This window comes from Colletotrichum scovillei, assembly GCF_011075155.1.
Source record: "Colletotrichum scovillei strain TJNH1 chromosome Unknown Contig00011, whole genome shotgun sequence".
In the NCBI taxonomy this organism is placed as follows: domain Eukaryota; kingdom Fungi; phylum Ascomycota; class Sordariomycetes; order Glomerellales; family Glomerellaceae; genus Colletotrichum; species Colletotrichum scovillei.
In genome coordinates, this window is record NW_023336269.1 from 421,798 (window position 1) to 438,311 (window position 16,514).

General features: G+C 54.5%; 1 protein-coding gene across 1 annotated transcript; it reads right to left on the bottom strand.

The window, feature by feature from the left end:
- Positions 1-12,728: 12,728 nt before the first annotated feature.
- HER10_EVM0004165 (uncharacterized protein) lies at positions 12,729-15,913 on the bottom strand. Its single transcript, XM_035473817.1, has 2 exons — positions 13,970-15,913; positions 12,729-13,913 (listed from the first exon to the last, which is right to left on the bottom strand). The coding sequence occupies exons 1-2, from the start codon at positions 14,602-14,604 to the stop codon at positions 13,535-13,537; spliced, it is 1,014 nt and encodes a 337-aa protein (XP_035326758.1). The 5' UTR covers positions 14,605-15,913; the 3' UTR covers positions 12,729-13,534.
- Between the last annotated feature and the right edge of the window lie 601 nt (positions 15,914-16,514).

A 16,514-nucleotide genomic window follows, 5' to 3' on the forward strand; every position in this document is an offset into this window, starting at 1 on the left:
TCGACTCCCATCTGGTTGGTCCCCATCAGGTTGCTTGCTCCCATCATGCTCGTTGTCTGGCCATATCGATTAGCTTCCCATGCCTCCTCATTCTCCTCGCTGTCGGAGTCCTCGAGTTCTTGACGGTAACGACCCAGTGCGCTGGATGTGCGCGGAGGCGGAGGCGGCGGCGGGGTCGCCCTGAACTGCGACGTCGATAGATTTGGCATCTGACCGGGCCGAGCGGCATTCGAATCCCAAGCATCCTCGTCCTGTTCGTCACTGGAATCCTCAATCTCCTGGCGGTATTGACCCTGAGAGCTTGATACCCGCGGAGGCGGGGGCGGGGGCGGTGTAGCCCTAAACTGAGATGATGATGAAATGGGGAACTGACCAGGTCGAGCAATGTCGTGGCTAAAGGGGTGTTCGTCCTCACTTGAGTCCGCTTGCTCTTGATGATAGAAGCCTTGAGAGCTGGGGACACGCGGCGGTGGTGGCGGCGGCGGAGTCGCCCGATAACCAGATGGTGAGAGCGCACTGGGCAGAAGATTGGGCTGGACAGTGGCAGGGGGCAAAACACCTTGATCTTCCTCGTCTGAGTCTTCAATGTTGTAGCGGCTCTGTGACAGGGAACTGGGGGCACGGGGTGGTGGAATCGGAGGTGGACGCGGGGGAGTAGATCCGAACTGCGAGGTCGGGAATGTGCTGGGCTGCACGGGCTCGAAGGCGTCGTCCCAGTCGGCTTGCTCCTCTTCAGATGAATCTTCTAGTTGTTGCTGACCGTAGTGACCCTGTGAACTTGGCGCGCGTGGTGGTGGAGGAGGTAGCGGGGTTGCCCCGTATTGCGATGATGAGAGGGGATTCAGCCGTGCTGGAGATTGCGCGTGGAAGATGTCGCCGTCGTCCTCAGATGAGTCTTCAACGTCTTGCGCATAGTGGCCCTGTGAGCTAGAGACACGCGGAGGGGGAGGGGGAGGGGGACTTGATCTGTACGGGGAAGATGTCAACAAGGTATTGATCTGGCTGGGCTGAGGAGCACGAGCATCCCAGTCCTCCTCTTCTTCAGAAGAGTCGTCGAGCCCTTGACGGGAACGCTCTGCGATGCTTGGCAGAGGAGGAGGGGCTCGCTGTTGCGAAGTTGGCAACTGCTGGGAGGTGGTCAGACTCTCTGGTTCCTCAGAGTCGGAATCCATATCCTCTAGTTCACTGTTGTATCGCTCTTGGATGCTATCCAGAGTGGCTGGAGCAAGGTGCCTGGCCGACAAAGGGCTGTTCTCTTGGACAAACTGCCGGGAAGGATCAATTATCCCTTCACCCATGACGTCGTGCCCTCCAGCGGCGGAAGGATAGCCTTGGTCGAACATGGACTCGTCAACGTCACCACCGACAGTGCTACTCCTGGCCCCGAATGGGTTGTAAGACACATCAGACTGAGCTTGTCCCAACGTGCTCGCGGTGGGCAGGAAGCTCTGGTCAGACGCAGTGCTTCGGGCGAAGGGATTGTTGTACATTGACTCGGGGACCTGCGGCGTGGGCTGACGGCGCTCGATCGACTGGGCGGCGGAGGCGAAGCCGTCATTGGCAACTTCGGGTGATTGATTGACAGGGAAGAGGTTCTTGTACGTGGACTCTGCCGCCATCATGGCCTCCTCATCCTCAGAGTCGCTGTCTTCTGCCAGTGGATAGCTCTGCTGCGGTGTTGTGCTCCGAGCGAATGGGTTGCTGGGTGCGCGTTGTCGCCCAGGCGTGCTCAGGGCTGGTGAAAAGCTTCGATCGACTGGAGTCGTGCTTCTAGCGAATGGGTTGTTGGAGCTCACGCTATCACGGCGGAGTCCTTGAGCACTAGGAGACCGAGCGAATGTCTCTTCGGGAGAAGAAGGCTGATGGTTGCTTAGAGCGCTCGCGGACCGAAGGAAATCTGCACCACTGGCGGGCGTGTTGCGTGCGAACGGGTTTGTCGAGTCCTCTTGAGGCCCTCTGCTTGGGCTTCTCGCGAACGGATTGGTCGTCTCTCGAGGCGGCTCTTCTTCGACGACTGTCTGCAATGCAAAAGGATTGTACGGTATGTCTTGCGAATGGAACGTCGGCTGCGCGTGGGCTATGGAACCGGCTCTGGCCCTGGTGAACGGGTTGTAAGAGGTCTCTGCAGGCTCACCGACATCGCTATCCTCGTCTCTGACACTGAGAACTGGAGAAGAGTCGTCGTCATCTTCCTCTTCGTTGAAGTGAACCTGTCTGACTCCAAAGTGGCCGTCATAGAACGTAGCACCAGGCGTAGAGCTCTCTTGCTGTTGATCTTGAACGTGGCTATCGTCCGTAACTATGCCCGTGGGCTCAGTCATATACGAACTCTCAATAACTGCGTCCGGGGCTTCAGAGACATTCCGGCTGAGAGACTCGGGATGGACATCTTCGTCGGTCTTTGCAGCTAAAACAGAGGTGTCGCCGGCTGCGGATGCAGCAGGCTCAGTGTATTCAGTGATCACGGAAAGGTCGGGCCCACGAGACTGATCAGCCTCATCGGGGCCAGCCTCATCGTGAGGCGTCTCGACAATTTCGAATTCGCCATGATCGGAGTCATGCTGAGTGGTATCATTTTCCACGTCAACTTCGTGACCAGGTGAGGCCTTCATGGCCGCATCAGCATCGTGGTCGTCGTCGTTGTGCCCACGGTGGTCTCCGGATTGACTGACATCATGGACTTCGGCCGGCGGTGATTCGGGCTCCTCGGGAGAGACGCTACGCTCGTGAACGTCTACTTCACCTTCATCTCCGCGGACTGTCTCTGAAGCGGCATCTGTGTGGCTGTCGACGACCTGTGAGTCCTCAAGATCCTTGTCTTGTTCAGCTTGTTTGAGATCGCCTGAAATGGCTGGGGTCTCATCCACAGAGTCATGCTGACCAGATACGTCTGCAGTGGGTGCTACGTCGTCTGCCGTCGCCGTTGCCTCTTGTTCCAAAGGTTCGGGGCTATCTGCTTTGGAGGCTGTCTCCTCCGCCGACGGCAGAGCAGCCTCTGCGTGTTCGGACTCTACCTTGTCAGCATCGACAGCTGAGGGTTGAGATTCTTCGGTATCGTCGTGGGCATCGGCAACAACAGAGTCATGCGCCTCGATAGCGACAGACTCATCTGTAGAGGCATCAGGGGCTGCAGGAGTGTCTTCCACTGAACCATGCTCAGCTGGAGTCGAGTCAACCTCAGCCTCTTCATCCTCGACGTGACGCTCGGAGTCAGCAGCTTGCGCCGCAACTTCATCAGCAGCAACAGCCTCCGTCAAGTCAGAGTCGGCAGGGGCGTCGGCGGTGGCGTCAGAAGGTCCAGCAGTGGAATCATCCTCAGCTGCGTCAACGACACCACCAGTGAGTTGTTCTTCTGGCGGATCTGAAGCGTCCCGGTGTTCGGAAGCTCCATCGTCAAGATCTTTGCTGGCAGTGGTTGGCTCGGGCTCTTCCTCCTCTTGGGTTGTCGGGGGTGCTTCACTGACTTCGGCTTGTATCTCTTCAGGGCCGGGCTGAGCTTCAACAGCGTCATCTGTGGGGGATACCGCAGGTTCGTCGATTTCCTTGGCTGCCACTGTATCTGCATCCGTGACTGGGGCGGTTTCTACAGCATGATCCTCGCTGGCGTCCTGGACCTCGACGTCCGCAGTGGCCGGTGCTTCGGTGCTTGGCTCCTCAGCAGGTATCTCCTCCTCGGCTGTGGCATTGTCCTTGAGAGGCTCGTCTTCCAGAGAGGCGCGGGCGATCTCGCTGTCTTCTTCAATTGTAGCTTCATCGTGAACAGTTGTGGTGTCTTGAACTGCAGGCTCCTCAGACTCGGCGACTGGCTGATCTTCAGCGGTAGCTACTTCGGGCACGGCATGATCTAAAGATGTATGCTCATCCGCTGCCTCGGCGGCAGTCACATCCTTCGCGGCCTCGAGGTCATCCACGGCAGCTGCCTCAACAGGGTTCGCTTCGGCAACTTGCTCGTCAACTGCCGCTTGGGCAGTCGTTGCATCGACCGTCACCTCGTCGGCAACTTGCTCTGAACCAGGCGCATCAGCTTCTGGCTCGGGCTTGTCTTCTGCTGAATCCGCTTCTTCGACGGGCGTTGCTTCAGTTGAAGTCTCATCGGCAGGAGTCTCTTCAGTAGTTGGTGTCTGTTCAGACTCGATCTCCATTGAGCCAGGAACCTCGTCGTGGCTAGGAGCGTCATCCGCCGCTGGTGCCTCTTCTTCGAGGGCAGACTTCTCGGCGGTAGAAGTCTCAAGTTCAGCGGGGGTATCATCCGATGTATCAATGCCCGCAGCAGGAGCGTCATCCTGAGCATGGGATTCTTCTTCTTCTGCAATTGCTGCATCTGAAGAAGTTTCCAAATCCTTCGCGTCCTCAGTCACAGGAGCATCCTTGGGTGATTCCTCGCCCGACTCTGCAGTTCCGGCCGCTGCATCTTCTGCTGATGTGGTCGCAGCTTCCATAGGACCAGCATCCTCTGGTGAGACGGCTTCATCTTGAGCTGGCTCCTCGGCAGCTGGGTCTTCATCAGAAGTCGCCTTCTCAGCTTGAGACGTCGCATCCTCCTCCTGTGATGTGGGCTCTTCTGGACTTGGATCTGCATCAACAGCCGTAGAAGCGACCTCCGGAGACATATCTTCCTCGGCCTGGTCCGCCTCGGGTGCAGCTTTCTCTTCGACGGGGTCGCTGCTGTCTGGAACCGAAGCTTCCTCTGCGACTGAGTCATCCTCGACAGCCTTCACCGAGAACTCAGGCAATGACCTTTCCCCAGAAACCTCGTCGGCACCCGTATCTTCAGCCTCTTCGCCTGCTTGCTTTGGGGTATCATCTTCCGCACTTTCTGGGCCCGGTTCAGGCGTTGCTTCGTCAACTGGGTCATCCTTTGCCACGACTTCTTCTGGGTCAGCCGCATCTTCACCTGCGTCAGGTGTTGACTCGTGGGAAGCAGCTTCAGCAGGTGTTGTCTCCTCCTCAGGGCTCTTGTTCGCTTCCTCGATGGGTTCAACGGGCTCTGCAGATGAGTCGTCTTGGCTGGGAACATCGGCCTCAGTTGCCGCAGGTTCATCCGCCGGGGCGGAATCCTCAGGTTCGGCACCTGGCGCAGCTTCCTCAGCGATTGACTCTTCGGCGGGTGCATCCTCGGCGACAGGCACCTCCTTAGAGGCATCATCTTCCGGGGCGTCCGGTGCTGCTTGGGCTACGTCGGAGACTTCCTCATTGGGAGGCTCTTCGGAGGGGGCCTCGTCAGCAGCGACATCTTCCTTTGGAGGTTCACCCTCTACGTCTGGGACCTCCTCTTCGGCAGCTGGTTCTTCCGAGGTTGCTTCCGCGGCTGGGGTTTCCTCTGCTGAAGCCTCCTCGGGAGCGGAGGCGTCATCCTGATGTAGATCATCACCAGCAGGAGGCTCTTCACCTGCTAGCTGCTTAGCGGCCGTAGCATCTTCCGCCGGAGCCTCGCCTGCCGGAACTTCCTCGGCCGCAACTTCTTCTGCCTGGATTTCTTTCGCTGGAGCTTCATCTACCGGGGCCTCCTCAGTCGAAGCAGCTTCTGCTGCTGACTCTTCGGCGACGGGAGCCTCATCTGCGACAGTTTCTTCCTCCCCAGCCGCCTCTTCGGGAGCTTTCTTGTCCTCAGCCGGAGCGTCTTCGGCGTGGGTCTCTTCCACTGCAGAGTTCTCTGTGGTTGGCTCTTCGGTAGATGGTTCTTCGGCGGGCTCTTCTGATGTGGCGGGAGTGTCTTCTGCGGGAGCATTGACGATAGCGGGGGCTCCTTCAGCAGCAGGTGTCTCTTCAACAGCAGGCGTCTCTTCAACAGCAGGCGTCTCTTCAACAGCAGGCGTCTCTTCAACAGCAGGCGTCTCTTCAACAGCAGGCGTCTCTTCAACAGCAGGCGTCTCTTCAACAGCAGGCGCCTCATCCGCAACGGTGTCTTCCTTCACAGCCGCATCCTCGGGAATCTCCTTGTCCTCCGCTGGGGTATCTTCAACAGGAGTCTCGTCCACAACAGGCTGCTCTTTTCCTGGTTCTTCAGCGGCGGGGGCATCCTCTGCAATGGAAGCTTCTTCTACAGCAGGAGTCTCTTCAGCAGCCGGAGCTTCTTCGGTGGAAGGCTCATCCGCAGGCTCTTCTGGTGGAGGGGTATCATCGCCTTGATCTGCCGTCGCAGCCTCCTCAGTTGCCGCAGGCTCTTCTGTTGCTGGCTCTTCGGTAGTAGTCTCCTCAGCAGCAGAAGCCTCCTCGACAGGCGCTGTTTCCGGGGTCTCTACAGCCAGGCCCCTGACCTCGACCGCATCATGCTTCTCGTCGTTGGCAGTAGCATCTTGAGCTTCAGCAGGAGCCTCAGCAGAAGCCTCCTCGCTACCAGCCGGGGCGCTCTCTTGACTGTCCTCGAGAACAGCTGCGCTCTCGGCGGCCTCCTCCTTGTCATGTTCCGTGGGCGCGGGCTCGGGAGCCTCTTCTGGTGCGGCCGTCTCTGCAACAGGCTCGTCCTCGGGAGCCTTCTCGGCCTCAGCCTCGGCCTCAGCTTCAGCTTCCGGGGCCGGTGCCGTCTCCTCCTCGGCAGGCTGTGCCGCCTCGGTGCTAGTGGCCTCCTCCAAGCTCTTTTCAGCCACAGTTTCTTCGGGTTGTGGCTGGGAGTTATCACCTTCGGGGGTCTTGTCTTCCTCGACCGGCGCATCGGCCGGCGGCTCGGGAGCGGTATCCTCGGCCTTCTCTTCGGGTGCCGTACCGTTCTCGGCGGGCTTCTCCTCGTCTACGCTCTTGTCCCCTGCAGCTGGTTCGGCTGGGGTTTCGGGCGGAGGTAACGGAGACGGTTCCGCGGATGGTACGGCGCCGGATCGCCGCCCTGTTCTCGCGCGTTTTCGCGTCGGGACCGGAGGCACCGCGGCCTTCATCTGCTCCTCGATCATGCGATTGAGTTCCTGGAACACGAATAATGTTAGATGACGCTGCCGTGGTTCGAGACGGTGCATCAGCCCTGCTTACCGTTCTCTTCGCCTCGAGTTCTGCCAACTTTGCTTCGCCCTCAGAAATCGTCTTGGCCGTCTCTTCCTCAATGCTGTCCATGAGGTCGTCCATTTCGTCTTCGACATTACGGGTAGTGGTATCAAAAGTGCCTTGCTTCTCTTCGTCCTCCTTGGCCTTGCGGGCCGCGAGCTCCTCATCTTCCCGCCGGCGACGGGCCTCCCGCTCTTCGTCTTCTTTTCGCCTTTGCTCGGCAATATCTTCGAGCTCCTTCTGGTGCGCGGCAGCGAGCTCTTCTCGCTCCTTTTCGTAGGTTGCTTTCAGCTCTGCGAGCGTCATGTCACGCTTCTGCTCGAGCTCGTCGAGCTTTGTGTCGCTCTCTGCTGCAGACGTCGACAGACCCTCAATCGTCGAGTGGATCGACGCGAGGGCCTCGTTCATCTGCGCCACGAGCGTGGCAACGTCCATCTTGGCTGTCATCGAATTGGGGGTTCGAAAGAGAGTCGGTGCCCTCTGTGACAGGATGATGAGTAAAGGTGTTGCGATTAATTGTTGGTTCGTGGGATTTCAGCAGTCCCGGGAATCTTGCGTGGGAAAGCAAGTATCGTGAGGTTTTGTGAATTTTGACTTTACTCTGACGTTGAACTGAACGTTCGAAACATCCTCGGCTCTTGCGGGGTGGCCAGCCAGTTTACGATATATACCACCCACCCCTCCACTCGACCACCAAAGAACAACAAGCAGACGATACAGTTCCAGCCAAGCAACAAGGCAGGAAAACCCGGCCCTGTGTGATGTTCCTACCAGCGATCATGCAAGTGCTTTCGTCCAGGGCCTGGCCTTGTCCCCCCTTAGTCGGCCGAACCCCCGACCCGATATTGAGAGGAAATGCTCTGTGCTTCCGCGTCCCTCCGTTCCGTGATTGGTGAGACATCGCGGCGGACTCCCATCCGATGTACCTGGACTTGCTGAGGTGGACCCCGTCCGCCTCACAACGCATGACATCGATATACTGTGGTACAGATGGCGATGTCAACTAGGGGCGATGCGAGGGTGCCATGGTCGAGTCAAGACTTCTCAACGGGGCCGCAGCCCAGCAACCGGTCATCGCGAAATCGCACCGCCATCGAAGAGGGGATTGGGGAACAGTACTAGACAACTCTGTCTTGTGGGCAACTTTCGCCTTGTCGCCGGGCAACCTGGTGACAGCTGTCAAATATCGACAGCATCCTCCTTGCCTCGGGCGAGAGTTTTCGGGGGGCTTCATCCAAGGGTCTCCGTGTTCCTGCGTCTGATGTTGTGCCACGACAACTTGGCCATTGGGGACATGGAAGAAAAGGACCCATCTTGGGCTCCGGTGCTTTGGTCATCGAGAGAAATCGACGTGGTGTGCGTTGGCGACGGAGTCGGTTTTGGTGGACAGGCGTTCCCTGTTAGAAACGAGCATCATTCATGCGCCCGGCAGCGAAGCGGCATTGAGAGTTCTGAGCGTCGCTCCATCACTACCACTGGCGTGGAGCCCGGCGTCTAGCAAACCGCTTGGCCGCATGAATACGCTGGAAATGGCCGGTATTGTGATGCATTTGGGCAGTTTCAGGACTCGCACCGGGTTCGGAACGGGAGGACAAGTTGTCAAATTGAAGGATGAAGTCGGATACTGCCGGCCACAAGAGTCCATTTGAGTAGTATTGGCCTGCGTGTTTGAAGCGTGGAATTCGATGAGGGATACGAGAACTCAAGCCACATTGTGGCTTCAACAGCCAAGCATCGAAATAGACACAAAAGCACGAAATAGCATGACGTCATGTCTTGATGGCTTGGATGGGTCAAACATGTGAGTAAGTCTGTGTATGTTTTGCTCCGTATTGTTTTTGTTTTCCTTGATTTGATATATCACAAACTTTCTCTGCCCAACGTGCCTCCATCAACCCAGACCACAAGGCTAGCTAGCACGTAACTGAGCTCCATTTCTGCGTTGTCCTCAACGTGATTCAGTGATCGAGATGAGAGCTGGCGTGGCATCGCACTGACCCTCCTGAGTCTTGGGGCCAACTGGGAGCCGACGCTTCACGACCAAATGTATCTCTCAACGGAATAGAAAGGGACGCAATGTCATTTAACTTCAGCTCTCATCAAATTGTGACGATATTGAGGCCTCCTGGGTGTATAAGAGCTACACTTATGGCAACAATCCCATCGCATGCGAAAGCCAATTCATCAATACAACGACTTTTCATGGTCCATCACCTGCACACCACCACACACATTGACCAATTACAGGTGCAGTAGGTCTCTCTTATGTGTTATGGTATGATGCGCCTCCAAAGTCCTGCAGGGAAGCTGCCGGCAGACACAGAGTGGGTGATATGGGGATCAATTGGGCCTATCGCATTCCCGTGTCTTTGTCTTGGAGCCTGAGGAGGGGGCAGATGTCCTCAGTGGTCAAGTCACGTGTCTGTTGATTACTTGCTCGGGACTTTCGAAGGCGGTTGATTGAATGTGCTTAATCGTATATCCATAAAGATGGTCGTGGTCTGTTCTCTTAATCAACCGAGCATTACTGCTTTAATCTCACTTGTAACTATCAGAAAGGATAGAAGAATTGAGGTCGTGAAAGGTCCCAGTGAAATGTCGTCCATGTCGAAGTGTACTTGTATATCTCCCATGCCTAAAAACATCAAATGACATCATATTGATGGTCAAATTGTGAATGTGAAGTCTCGATAATCTTCAATAAATGGTATGGGATCATCTCCAATGCTTATGGGATTATCTCTTCTTGAAAATCCTTAGTGTCCTTCCAGAAAGTGCATCGTATCTACGTCCGATCACTGGCGTCTATCTGCATACAAGGCATTGACTTCTCTGCACGATGGCTCTATTTGACTGAGCCCTCGCACTGCCAGCGAGGCTATGAGACTAGGAAAGGAATCAGCGGGACATAAATTATTCAACTGGCCTTGCATGTGACCTAACGAATGCCAACCAATCCAAGCGATGCCGAAAACTAGATGCCTTGGAAGGTCCTAGGTGCAACTCGTGCAAATAGAAATGCTACATAGAAATGGTCATTGGCCGCGAAATCTCACATAATGACAAGAGACTTGACTCTCCATGCCGGGAGGCTGATCCGAGCAGGCTCGATAAGGCCTAAGTAGCTAGCTTGTGAAAAGAGACCCCAGTTAGAATTGACCAACTTCCACCTCACAAAACGTTCACACTCAGAGGCATCCCTCCGGTTTCCTCCAAGGATACGTGATGATCTGATCACGGAATACGCAACGAAGCTTTGCCAGTGAAGCTCGATGATCTCGAGGTCCAATCTCAAATCATACTTGTGGACGTGATGCGCACCCTGACACATGAAGAGAGTGATAAACCAGGATACTCTACAGACTTGAAAATAGGTGCTCAGTTAACATTGACCACCTTACCGGGAAAGAACAAAGAGTCAGGGCATTACGAGGAAATTATGTTGCCACTAAATCTGATTTACAGGTTAAAACTAAATGGAATTCCTCGCGGAAATGTAACAATCGATCCAGCTTGGAAACAGAAAAGCGCAGCCTTACACATTATGTGTTGAGTTCTCATCAGGTGTTGCGAGGCAGTCGATGCTCCAAACGACCGTACGCGTAAGTGCAAATTATGCAATGGGCAAGGTTGATACGCCACAGGATAGGGACTCAGAACCTCGCAAGTAGAATGAGGAGACATTCAAGTACGCAGTTGGGGAACAGGACTATCAGAAGAATGTTGTAGCTCCTTCTCCGGCTCGGTTCCCATCCTCCCAGGTCTAGATGTGTCGTCATGGGTATTTCCCACATTTGAGGCCATCAAGGCTGACCGATGACCACAGCAGTGGACCTTATGGGCTGAGATAGATGAGGAAAACGTTGACTGTTGTTAGTCTCAATATTCACATCTCCCCATGTAGAAAGGCGGAAACATCAACACCTTTGGATAATAACTGGATGAAAGTACGGAATCAAAAGCGCAAGAGTCCCAATGGTGAGTAGCTATTTCTGGAGTTCTCAACACGGAAAATCGAGCAGAGAGACAACTTGACACGAGGTGACCACGGAAGCATATAAATAATAGATTGGACAGACTAGATGTATGACTAGATAATATCAGTCACATTCAATTTTCTATGAAGAGAATCAGCTTTTCGAGGTAGCCAATACCTGAAACTACCCGCACCGTGGTTAAGGTAGTGGTGGGCACGATGACAACGGTCTAGCTATCTTGCTGCCAGTATGTGTGAGCACAAATTCTCTAAGATTAATACGTGCAAGGCGCTCAACTGAACTAAGGATAACAGTTCGTAGAGAAAGCCTTCTCTGTGAATGAGTGACTTGCTCTGAACAGCCAAGTGCCAGTTCATATAGAAGATTTAGGGCCGAAGCAACTGCATATCAGAATGTCACAGAGTCAACTGCATTCAACCTCATCAATGAAAATACATACTAAGGTAGGCTGTGATAAAAGATTTGAATACAGTCCAGAAGAAGACAATAGAGCTGAGCAATAAGAGATATGGAGTGAGATCGAGGAAGCTGCCATGTACTAGCACTCAATTGTCCTAAGCCCTTCAATGGCTTAAAGGTTGGAGCTGTAGACAAACAGCTCTTCACGACTATGCTCGGCTTCTCCGTCAATAGATCTCTCTACAAAGACTCATTGTAGACGTTGGGCCCACGTCACATGACCCTCCAAGTGAGCCTTACCATGCAATCCCGCAAGGCTGTCGCCCAGTCGCCCACAGCCCACCGCGAGGCTCCGGAAGACCAACCGGAATTGTCCCGTGATTTCTCCGAAAGGAAACCCTCAATGATTTTTGACTTCCTCCAGAGGTAGCATGTCTCTTCGTTCACACGGGGATTGAAAAGATGGGAGACTCAACGGGTCACGTCTTCGGGTGTTTAGGATGACTGATATGAAAATCTCCTATGAATCACGAGTGCATCTGTCTTCCTATATCAGCTTATATAAGCCCAACGACGGCCAACGGCATCATCCATGTGTCTTAAATATATTTAGGACCGACTATAGCACGCAGGCGCCATCTAGGGAAGCTCTAGTCGACAAGAATGGCACTATACCATCCCCTCCTTTCCACAACAGCCATCTTTTATGAATGCGTATCACATCAATTCGAAGACCCCAAAGCTTAATCACAGAAGCGCGACAGAAAGATATAGGTGTTGACGATTCCAATGTACCCTGTTGCAAAGCCAACAAGATCATATGTATGAGAACCAAAAAGTCCAAATCGGCGGACTTCTGTCGGACTGGATAACCCTCATAAACATCCCGACAGCAAACCTTCTCCCCGCTTGACCATCCAAATACACTACTACGGAAACCTTAAAAGGTTACCTGCACATCGAAATAGCAAAGGTAGCTAACCTTGATGCAGGTGGAGAGTCTATTATCCCATCTGGGATGGGTAAATCCATCATAAGCGTCAACACCTATCAAGCCGCAGTCCGGTTAGCTCTAACAGCACGCCCGCTTGCTGATGGTTGTTTCGCCACAGTCATGAGCTTTTCGATAAACTAATCGATCAAGTATATTCCACACCTTGGACGAAGAGAGGAGTCAACATGGAGATGCAACCAGACTTCATACCTGTCCTCTAGCGTAAATTTAAAGGCCAAGTGACCCGAAAGGCACCGAATACAACCGTCGTACCAGGGGTGTTGAATGTGCAGCCAACCTAGTTCCTCCGTCGAAGCCGAATACTCGAACCGCCGTCACATCAAAATAGACTTGCGCCTCCGAATCTCCCGTATCTCCCGCCGGCCTTGGCGGCCTGCTGCATCGAGGCTATCGCCCGTCTACGTTTATCATCTGCGCCGTCAGGTACCTCATCCCATGCGACTTGAGGAGTGAATTACATCTAGCACAATGGCTCCCAATGACACATTACCATCCTTGATCTCCGATCTACTGTCTCTAACGGCATGCAAGCTGCTGCATCATCATACCAAGCATAACAGGCAGATCACCAAGTGCCCCTTGTCAGCCACGTGTGGCTGAAATCATCCCAAGAAAACCCCCTCGCATCCACCCACACCGTCGGATCGCCGTGACGTCGCATTTCCTCGACACATCCAAGCTGAAACGGACCCCAAACTGTGACATGTCGCACAACAGCCGCAGGTTCGAACAACACCCCTTCCAGCGAAAAAAAGTATCAGTGTACCGTTCCCGAACCAACAGCGGTCCAGCACCGAGTTATCGCGAAATTGACGGCAGGAGAAGGGACTGGTTGGGGAACAGGCGAAATCAGCCTTCACTATTGTGTTGTGGATATTCTTTTCTATGGAAGAGAGAGCAAAACTGACATCCAACTATTTACGACAGATAGAGGACTCCTCAGAGACGTGGAGGATGAAGAGAAGTGGGCCAAAATAAAAAAAAGATATAGATGTCACGCTGCTGCTTGATGCTGATGATTCCGCCACCACGGGCAGAATAAGTAGTCCACTCCTAGAACCTTCTCGGCTCGTGAGGGAGCCCCTCGTTCTTCAAAAAAAGATTGCCCCCGAACAAATTGTCTCGTATCCGGTCGCGTGATGTCGTTGATTTATATACGCTTGGCTGTGTCGCCTGCGATAGCCCGTCTTCTCCTGTAGCTCTCCGCGTAGCCGATGCGCTCATAGGTGCCGAATCCGTAGAAAGCCAGTCCGATGAGAAGCCAAGTGCTGGTGACAACCAGACCGACGGGGAAGATCATCAGCTGAACACCGGGGAGAACGAAAGCGACAGTGCCGTTCTTCAGTTGAGCCACAACTTCGTCGACGGCAGCTTGGGCAACGGCGAGGTCGGATTTGATGATTTCTTTGGAGAAGACACCAGTGAGGAAAGCGGCCTCGTTCGAGGAGACGTTCGTGCTGACGGTCTGGCCGGCGGCGTTGACGCCGGTAAGCGTGAGGGTCGGCATGACGAGTGCTTCAAATTGTGACCTTGGAGAACATTAGCTTCAGTACTTCAATGACGCAAGTAAAAATGAGGTTCGTACATGGACATTGGTGCCACCATTCTGCTCTGGTCAATCTGTCCTACGAACAGGTATGTTTGCAGGGCCTGTGGCGTGACGACTCGTTTCTGCAGGCCGGTCCACGGAACCTCAAAGCTGAGATCCCGTTTCGCAGTGGAGCTGCCGATTTTGCTGGCGCTGACTGGCGAGACGGAAGCTCCGTTGAATGAAAGTCCGACCTGGATGTTCTGTGGCGGGATACCAGCAAAGGCATTGTTTGGCTCAGAGACCTTGAACAACCGCAGGTCGGCTTCAAAGACACCCGTTTGAGCGTTCAGACTCGGCAAGTTGTAGCAGATGCAGGTTCCGGACGGGTTCGAGGCCTGGTCGAGGTGTGAAAGGGCGTCGGTGCACTTTGCCGACGTCTCTTGCTCCCAAGCTGTCATGTTGATGGTGCCGTCGTTGTTCAGCGTAACTTCAGTCGCCCTCGAAACCCACTCTGCGTCCACCATGGAGCTTTGTCGCTTCTCGATGTATCGGTTTGCGACATCCTCGTAGCTTCGTTCCAACACATCGACCGCGCGAACCTCGATTGCGGAATCCATCGATAGCGGGCGAATCTCGGCGCAAGCGCGCGAGGCCAGCGCCGCCGTGGTGACAACCACCTTCCAATACATTGTCGTCGATAAAGTTGAGAGAAAGCGGAGAGTAGCGTTGTAGCCGGGGAGATCGGGCGGCTATCGTATTAATGGGCTCGGGGCCGAGAGAAAAGGTGGAGCGAATTGCTGATGATGGTTTGGCGTCGCCAAGGTCTAATTACAAAAGTCGGGTCCCGGCCGGCGGCGAAGCGAAGCGAATTGAAATAAGACGAAGCCAAAGAAAGAGCGTTAATCGTGTCCACCTCGTCGAGTGCCCGGAATGGCTGCTTGGTTGATTTGTTTGACTGATGTGTCGTCGAAGATTCGTTAACGACGGGATCGAAGCGAGATGAATCGATTCGAATCGTATTCAGAGGCGGAGAAAGAGAGTAGGGTCGACGTGAAGTGAAGAGAGAAAGGATGAGGTAAAAAAGGGACCTGCCCGTCAGAGGGAAGGATATTGGTTAGTGCTGGCTTGGCTGTACTCGGGTCGGGTTGGTCGCGAGATGTCTTGTCGACTCGACTCGGAATGGCGCAGAACGAACGAGAGAAGACCAGGAAGGGAGAGTGCGAGAGTTGGATGGGGTGGCGAGGATTCAATAAGGACGGAGATTAAACGTCGACAAACGGGCAGGGCACAGCAGGGCTGGGCCTTTGACAACAGGAGACGTGTGGGAGGAATTGTGTCATGCAGCGACCATCGTGGTGCCTGGCAAGACGAGCAATGGCCTGACACGTTGCGATCCACAGCAGGGCTGAGGGGTGGTTTGAGCCTTTCTTGGGTGCGGTCCGTACGGAGTGGTGTATGGTAAGGTAGGATGGAGATGGGATTGATGGTCTGGCGGGCGCGCAGACGAGGGTTGGCTCACTGATTCTGGGATGTGGAAACGGCGAGTTTGGTGGTGTTGGTGGGAGGCAGTCAGGAGCCACAATGTGAATGTGGTTGTCGGGTGCGAGTGTCTAGGTGTGCTCTGGCGTATCGAGGAAAAGACGGAGACGAGGATCGGGAGGGGTGGTGGCCAGACAGGGATGATGATGGTCCCAGGAGGATCTGAGGCCAGAGGCGTGCTTCAGCCGAAGAATACGTTGGTACAGCTAGATTGTAGAGTCGACAAGTACTGTGTATACTGCGCAGGTATGGACTGAAAAGGGCGAGTTGTGGTTGCGAATGTGGACGATGGATAAGACTGTGTGTGGTCTGTGACTTTGTGAGACGGCAAATGCAACGAGAGGCGCGCAGGGACCTGGGTTGTTGTATGGTAACAGGCCTGGAAACGTGGAAACGGGACACACTCGAAAAAAGGTGTGGAAAGGAGAGGTTGAAGTGAATAACGGAGGTGGGCTGGGGGGGGAATGGAGGGATGTAGAGAGGATGGGAATGTGGGCGAACTGTGCAGCGCTGCAGAGGCTGAGAGGGTCCGAGGCTGTAGCGGGATGGTGCCAAGTTTGGATCTGGGGCTTGTGATTGGCTGCTGGGGTGGTGGAGGGACGGGAAGACTGGAGGCGGCTGCGAGGTAAGTTGAGGTAAGGTTAGCCGGGGGGACCTGCCTCTAGTCTTTTTTGGGTGTAGCGTACCGGTTTGTAGGGAAAGATTAAGCAAAACTGGTGCACGTGACGCACGTGATGGGGCCCTCCGAGGATACGTACCTGATCACGGAGTACCTATCCGTTCAGGTACGTTTCCCTCGGTCGCATTCCATTGGCAGCCGCCGTTTCTCTCCCTTTTTTGCCACTCCCCGCCAGTCTTACGAACTTACGGAGTACACCATTTCCACTGCAACATTTCTTTCGCTTTACCGCCTCGGCTTCTTTTCTTCTCCTACCCCTTGCCTGCACTTCGCTCAGCCCGAGAAATACGGGACTCGGCAAGATCAACTGTGGACCAGCCAGTTGTCACCCTGACGGAGTAAGTGGCCCTGGCTCAAACCGCAAACGCCCTCGCCAAAACG

Excerpts from the sequence above, each read along its gene's own strand:
- HER10_EVM0004165 (XM_035473817.1), bottom strand. The coding sequence starts at position 14,604 with ATGTATTGGAAGGTGGTTGTCACCACGGCGGCGCTGGCCTCGCGCGCT. Across the intron at positions 13,914-13,969 it reads ATGGTGGCACCAATGTCCAT|GTCACAATTTGAAGCACTCG; the intron begins GTACGAACCTCA and ends ATGTTCTCCAAG.